Source organism: Ranitomeya imitator, chromosome 2 (assembly GCF_032444005.1).
Source record: "Ranitomeya imitator isolate aRanImi1 chromosome 2, aRanImi1.pri, whole genome shotgun sequence".
NCBI lineage: Eukaryota > Metazoa > Chordata > Amphibia > Anura > Dendrobatidae > Ranitomeya > Ranitomeya imitator.
This window is the reverse complement of record NC_091283.1, coordinates 30,102,565-30,110,400: the sequence shown is the minus strand read 5'-3', so window position 1 is coordinate 30,110,400 and position 7,836 is coordinate 30,102,565. Positions and strand designations below refer to the sequence as shown.

The 7,836-nt window shown below is 50.0% G+C and overlaps 1 protein-coding gene across 1 annotated transcript; it reads left to right on the top strand.

Annotated features, from left to right (window-relative positions):
- Positions 1-352: 352 nt before the first annotated feature.
- Positions 353-7,584, top strand: RNF5 (ring finger protein 5). The gene is made up of 6 exons (XM_069746363.1): positions 353-506; positions 2,820-2,838; positions 3,201-3,313; positions 3,772-3,832; positions 6,003-6,120; positions 6,541-7,584. Exons 1-6 carry the CDS (start codon positions 406-408, stop codon positions 6,633-6,635), a joined length of 507 nt encoding a protein of 168 aa, XP_069602464.1. The 5' UTR covers positions 353-405; the 3' UTR covers positions 6,636-7,584.
- Positions 7,585-7,836: the final 252 nt, after the last annotated feature.

Here is a 7,836-nt window from a genome sequence, read left to right as displayed (position 1 = left end):
GGTTAATAATTGTATGATCATTCGCTTTTGTTTACAAACAGGATTTGTGTAAACTACTTTGTGTCAATAAAGTTACTTGAATTAAAAAAAAACCAGTTCGTTACGTCTGGATGCCATGTGATTATGTAATACACATAAACAGGGCGGGGCTGGAATCTGACAGACAGCTGTCCCGCCCACTTGTCGGCCTAGGTTGCTCTCCTCAGCCAATCATCGCTTTCTCTCAGGGATTACACCTGATTGCATCAAACAACTGAACTTGGCCAATGAAAGCAGGCGAATGTGATTGACAGGTGCTTGGACCAATTACATGTTAGATCGGGTTACGTTATTCTCCAATCAGCTACTGGACCTCTTCCGTTATGCTCCGCCTTGGCCCGGCAAGGTTCCGGTCTCTCGGTTGCCATGGCGGCGGCTGCTGGCAGCCCCGGTGTGGCTTATGAATGTAATATCTGCCTGGAGACCGCCCGGGAGCCGGTGGTCAGTGTGTGCGGACACTTGTACTGGTGAGTCTATGAGGGCGGACAGCTCTCACTTTACGTTACTGACATCCTGACTGGCGTTTAGTCCTGTATGGGCGACCCCCTGATATGTTATTAGGGCGGGGTCTCTAAAATATGCTGCCTAAATACTGAGGCTGAGGACTTAAAGGGGCTCTCCCCAGAGGTGAGGCCCCCTCCCCAGAGGTGAGGCCCCCTCCCCAGAGGTGAGGCCCCCTCCCCGGGGTCTGATAGTCAGGGGCGTCACTGATCCCCTGAAATGAGTGACCTGCGGTGTCCTGTCCCTGAAATCTATGCAGGAAGTGCCACCAACCCCCGCTCCCTGCAGCGCCCCCGCAGGAGCAAGGAGGAATTGCACAGGTCATAGGGGACATCAATACATGGGAGTGCGGAGCCCCCAGAAAGAGGAGCCCGGACCACCAGCATCGGACTATTCCAGGGGCCGTGTGATGTCACGGGGGGGCTCCGCTCTAGTGACCGGGATTGGAGTTAGCGGCGATCTCACCTTTTTAACCCCTTGTTTCTCCCGTGGAACACAACAGAAAACTAAAGGTACCGTCACACTCAGCGACGCTGCAGCGATATAGACAACGAGCCGATGGCTGCAGCGTCGCTGTTTAGGTCGCTGTAGAGACGTCAAACACGGCAGCTCCAGAACGATGCAGGAGCGATCCAGTGACGTAACGGCGACTCACTTCTCGTTCTCGCTGGTTGTTAGCTCCATGTCAAACAGCCGGAGTGTACCGATCCGACACACATCTAGGGGCCCTATGCTCGTTGCTGGCGTCGTTGTTTTTGATGTCAAACATGACGATACACGCCGACCTGGCGACAAAATAAAGTTCTGGCCCTCTAGCTCCAACCATCGATGGCACAGCGGGATCTATATCGCTGCTGCGTGTCAAACACAACGAGATCGCTATCCAGGACGCTGCAACGTCACGGATCGTTGTCGTTCTCATTGCAAAGTTGCTGAGTGTGACGGTACCTTAAGAAAGCAGCAACTCAAAAGATATTGGGGGTCCGACACCTGACAGCCCCACTGTGCAGAAGAGAGCAGCTCTGTACACTGGGGGCTGTTTGGGGGTGTTGTAAGGTGTCGGACCCCCACAGATCTGTTATCGATGACCCACCCTGAGGAGGAGATGTGATGTGTCCTATAGACAATGGATAGGTCAGTGGTCACCGCTCCTTTATGATCAGGTCAGACCGTTGGGGGTCTCGGCAGTGGGACCCCCAGCCATCAGCGGTCTCTGCATAGTCCTGACTTTCTAGTCTTGCGGATTTCATGCACCTCATATTGGGAGAGAAGTGACCGCAGTGTGTTCTGGGTAAATATCACTCGCTGCGGCTGCTGGCTGTCAGTCTTCACTATGGCGATGGTCTTCGAGAATATCTCACGAATATCTCACAGAGAATCAAATAAAGTGTCCCTTTTTTTTAGCAATTCACCGACATAATGACACCATTAAGGTATAGTAAATGACACCAATAAAACTTAAGGTATTTACTAATTCAAATATTAAAACAATACAACATACACAACCTACTGTATAAAAACATATGGCTGCTAATAAAGATACAGAGTGCACAAAATCCCTATAGGGCCAACTATCTGTACCCTACCTTGCAGCGGAGGTTGGCACCCTATAGAACCTGCGCATTGGCGCCCCCGCTCAACGTAGACTAGCCCAATCTGACCCTAATAAGCCCTATCGTGTGGAAAATAGGGTACCACTCAGCAGACCATACAGACAGACAAGACAAACAAAAAACACTAGGAGAAGAAAGATAATATTGCACGTATATTAAAGATACATCTATTGTGCAATTCAAAGGCTGTGCAACCAGTGTATAGTTGAACACTCGTTTATTGTATTGCACATATAAGGCCTTACACCAAAAAACAAACAAAACTAAACTGTACCTACAAATACGCCCTACCTGCCTGCGGGGGTTGGCACCCTAATATCCTGCGCATATGGCGCCCCCGCTCCCGTCGACTGTCCCTATTAAACCCTAAAGTAGAAAAATAGAAAGAGGGAACAGACCAAAAATTAGTCTATAGGGTGCCAACCTCCGCTGCAAGGTAGGGTACAGATAGTTGGCCCTATAGGGATTTTGTGCACTCTGTATCTTTATTAGCAGCCATATGTTTTTATAGGTCGTGTATGTTGTATTGTTTTAATATTTGAATTAGTAAATGTTAAGTTTTATTGGTGTCATTTACTATACCTTAACGATAATCTTCGAGACTACAACTCCCAGCATGCCCTGACAGGTGTATTTACTGACGGTGTTCTCTCCGTTTTCCCACAGCTGGCCGTGTCTTCACCAGGTGAGTGCTCATCTTTTACATTCTGTATTAACCCATTCATGACTCGCATGCACTGCGGATGTCGGGGGGTGGCTGCCCGGCAGGAGCTGGAGGGGGGTATAGGGGTTGGGTGGGGGGGGGGTTTGGTTTATAGGGGTCGGGGGAGGGTTTGAGGCCACTGTCTGTATGTGGAGGGAAGAATCGATTCTATTGTTAGAAATGACCTTGTAACGATTGGCAGCAGCCGGACTCGCTGCAGCATTGATTAACTCTCTGTGAACCGGTGCGGGGGGCTTCGTGCTGGGGCAGCAGTGAGATGCCCAGACCCCTAATACTCGGCTGATAACATTATGGTGGGCGCTAATTCTCTCTGTTCTTTCCAGTGGTTCGAGACGCGTCTGGAGCGACAGGAGTGTCCAGTGTGCAAAGCGGGGATCAGCCGCGAGAACGTGATCCCGATATACGGCAGAGGGGGCACGAATCAGCAGGACCCCCGGTAATGTTTTCCCCCAAGGCCGCTCTTTATAAATCTTGAAAGACTCTGCACAGAGAATCCTAGAATGGTAGAGCTGGGAGGGACCCCCGGTGTCATCGTGTCCGACCCCCTGCTCAATGCAGGAGCCACTAAATCATCCCAGGCAGATGTCTGTCCAGCCTCTGGGTGAAGACTTCCATTGAAGGAGAACTCACCACCTCCCGTGGCCGCCTGCTCCACTCATTGCTCACCCTGATTGCCAAAAAGTTTTTTCAAGTATCTAATCCGTATCTTTTTTGCCCGCTGAACATTCCTCGATCCCCTAACTGTTCCTTGTAGGACATTACCGTGTTTTCATCTATAATTCCCCCCCCCCCCGCCGTTTGGTAAGAGGCTTGGAGGCCACAGACAACCGATAGGTCCTGCGAATAGACACACGTGGCCATCCACCTGCCTCACTACTGTCCTTTACTTTTCAGATTGAAGACTCCTCCGAGACCTCAGGGACAGAGGCCAGAACCAGAGGATCGGGCCGCGGCGGTAGGTCGCCCCATTTGTCTGTGGACCGAGACGAGCAGCGCAGCTTTCACAAAACCCCAGAGACTCTTATTTTAAGACCCTGTGATTCTGGGCATTAGCAGTGACTTCTGTGGAGTCGGAGCCAGACGTTAGTTATTGTGCCACGTGTAATGCCAGGCAGCATAGAGATGGGTATCTATATACATAATTGTCTAAGGGTCACTTCCGTCTGTCTGTCCTTCTGTCACGGATATTCATTGGTCGTGGCCTCTGTCTATCATGGAAATCCAAGTTGCTGATTGGTCGCCGCAAAACAGCCACGACCAATCAGCGATGGGCACAGTCCGGAAGAAGATGGCCGCTCCGCTCCCTGCAGTCAGTGTCCCCGGCGCCCGCTCCATACTCCCCTCCGGTCACCGCTAACACAGGGTTAATGCTGGCGGTAACGGACCGCGGCATGGGTAACGCACTTCGTTACCGCCTCTATTAACCCTGTGTGTCCCCAACCTTTTACTATTGATGCTGCCTATGCGGCATCAATAGTAAAAGAAAGTAATGTTAAAAATAGTAAAAAAACAAAAAACCTGCTATACTCACCCTCCGTTGTCCGCTGAGCCGCTCGCTCCTGCCGCCATCTTCCTTTCCCAGCGATGCTTTGCGAAATTACTCAGAAGACCTAGCGGTCTCGCGAGACCGCTAAGTCACATGGGTAATTTCGCAAAGCATCCGGGGAACGCAAGATGGCGGCAGCCGCGCGCCCATCTGCACAGCGCCGTTGGATCCCAGGAAGCGGAGAGACGGGACGCTGAGGAGCAGCGACCAGAATGGTGAGTATGTTCAACTACAAGGGGCCCTCGGATCGTTAGGTGAGTATGTTTACTTTTAATTTTTTTAACCTGTGACATACGTGGCTCGGTAATATACTACGTCACTGGGCAATAGACTACGTGGCTCTGTGCTGTATACTACAAGGCTGGGCAATATACTACAAGGCTGGGCAATATACTACGTGGCTGGGCAATATACTACGTGACTGGGTAATATACTACGTCACTGGGCAATATACTACGTGGCTCTGTGCTGTATACTACGTGGCTGGGCAATATACTACGTGGCTGGGCAATATACTACGTGGCTGGGCAATATACTACGTGGCTGGGCAATATACTACGTGGCTGGGCAATATACTACGTGGCTGGGCAATATACTACGTGGCTGGGCAATATACTACGTGGCTGGGCAATATACTACGTGGCTGGGCAATATACTACGTGGCTGGGCAATATACTACGTGGCTGGGCAATATACTACGTGGCTGGGCAATATACTACGTGGCTGGGCAATATACTACGTGGCTGGGCAAATATACTACGTGGCTGGGCAATGTACTACGTGGCTGGGCAATGTACTACGTGACAGGGCAATGTACTACATGACTGGGCAATATACTACGTGGCTGGGCAATATACTACGTGGCTGGGCAATATACTACGTGGCTGGGCAATATACTACGTGGCTGGGCAATATACTACGTGGCTGGGCAATATACTACGTGGCTGGGCAATATACTACGTGGCTGGGCAAATATACTACGTGGCTGGGCAAATATACTATGTAAATGGCAAATATACTACGTGACTGGGCAATATACTACGTGGACATGCATATTCTAGAATACCCGATGCGTTAGAATCGGGCCACCATCTAGTAAACTAGAACAATCCTTACTTGGTTTATACGATGGTGCAGCCTCCACTTGCTGCAGGTAGAGGGCGCTGCTGTACTGCAGGTAGCTGTGCACAGACTGTTGTATTGCAGGGGGCATCATCTGCCCGGGGCATCGTGTTCTTATAGTGCCCCGCCAGGGTTGCACACTGCTTTCAGGCTGCCGTCACACTAGCAGTATTTGGTCAGTATTTTACATCAGTATTTGTAGCCAAAACCAGGAGTGGGTGATAAATGCAGAAGTGATGCATATATTTCTATTATACTTTTCCTCTATTTGTTCCACTCCTGGTTTTGGCACAAATACTGATGTAAAATACTGACCAAATACTGATAGTGTGACGGCAGCCTCAGACATAGGAGATGTCCTGGGGCCTCTGTGGTCGCGCACTGCAGTTTTTTTGCTATGTAGGCATTATATACGTGGCTCCGTCATATTCATTGCGGATTTCTTTCCATGTTGCAGGGGGTCCCGGGGTTCACAGACACCGGCTTCCACATGTCTTTCGGCATCGGAGCTTTCCCGTTTGGCTTTTTTACTACCGTTTTTAACACTAATGACTTCCAGTCGGCTCCGCGTGCAGGTAAGTTCTTCTCATGTTCTTCTCTACCTCTCCGACTCCAGCTTGGATTTTGCGGTAATTTATCGGGAGACACTTATGCCGCATGTGCCTATGTGGCCACCAAGTGGTCGGGATGTGAATTGCAGCCTGTTGTGATACTCGATTGTATTTCTGCTCCTTACTCAGTGACACGATGGAGCCTCCTGTAGTCACTGCTGGACACGCTCATCCATCCTGTGATCTCAGTGCTGTGGATCGGCTGATGCTTGATTGCCAATTATTTTGCTGGTAATTGAGAGCAGCCCCCTAATTAGCAGAGATGAATCATACAGTCCTTTATCAGGGTCCGCACCTTCGCTCTCAGCTCTGCTCTCTGGCTTTTTTTGTTGTGTGATATGTTGGACGCAGATTTACCGTTACATTTTTCTGTCGCTCTTGCAGACACTGGACTCCCCCCAGGACGGATGTTCGGGCTGCCGGACTCCCTCTTCCTCATCATTGCTGCCTTCTTTTTCCTGTGGTTGATCAGCGTGTGAGGCTTGCAGTTCACGCCACTCGCCAGCAGGGGGCCTTAGTCACACCGAACACTGCCGGCTCCTCCGCTCCGTGCTCCTCTCCATCGCGCCCCTCGGCCTCCTTATTCGCACACTCCCTAGATCATCTCCTCTTCTCCAAGCACTTTATGTCCCTCCTCCCCGGGTCACTGTAAATCTTTTTAGACTTGTAAGTATTTGTCCTCCTGGTCTTCTTATTTGCACATTGTAAATGGTTGACAATTGTGGGATGCAGATTCCAATATTCCGGTCCTGACGGCTCCTTGCACCGATGCTGAACGTCTTATCCCTTCACACGTCTTCTAAGTAAAGCGCACTAGATGGCGGCACAATCCAACGACGGCTCCCATGTCTGATACCCGAGCCCAGCAGTGTCCGTAGGTGACTGCACACAGTACAAGTCCTCTAATCTGGCATAAATGGAACCTACAGGGTTATGCAATGTTCCAGAGTATTGGACGGCCATAGAATAAGGAAAGTGTTATTAGCCAGACCCAGCGTAGAACAAAGGCCGATTGCTGGGACCCCACCGGTCTCAAGAACACGGCTGTGAATGGCGTGGTGTCTATGGGACCCCCAGAGATGGAATACGCCACCACCGCTACTTCAGAGCCCTGTACGGATCCATGGTGGTCCCAGCAACCCGCCCCCAGTAATGAGAAACTGGTCTGTCTTGTGGATCAGTAATAACGTGAACAGATGGAATAATGGAATAACTCTTTAACGGTCAGTTAGGAAACTTCTTATCAGTATCTCGCCCGTCCAGTTTTCCAAGGGGGTTGTCCAGCAAAAAAAAGAAAAATATTCTTTAGGGGGTCGTCTCTGTCCTCCGGGGGCATTTCCCGTGGCTTTATTCCTAAGCGTTACAAAGAGTTAAATTTGAGCAACTTTTTTTCTGCCTAGTGTAAAAATAAATATATATATTATTTTATCAATGTTTCTTATATTCATATTTGCATTCAACAATTTCTAGAAAAAAAAATGGACTGGATGCCCCCTGTAGGGTACAGGGAGACCCCCGATAAGTGCCGGCGGGGGGCAGGGTCTGCAGTCGGCCGCCTCTACACCTCACCACATCAATGACCCGGAGCTCTCGAGCTTTTCCAAAAACTACAACTCTCAACATGATGGAAGTCGTAGTCTTACAAAGACCAGACAACCAGGAGTAGGACACGGCTGATCT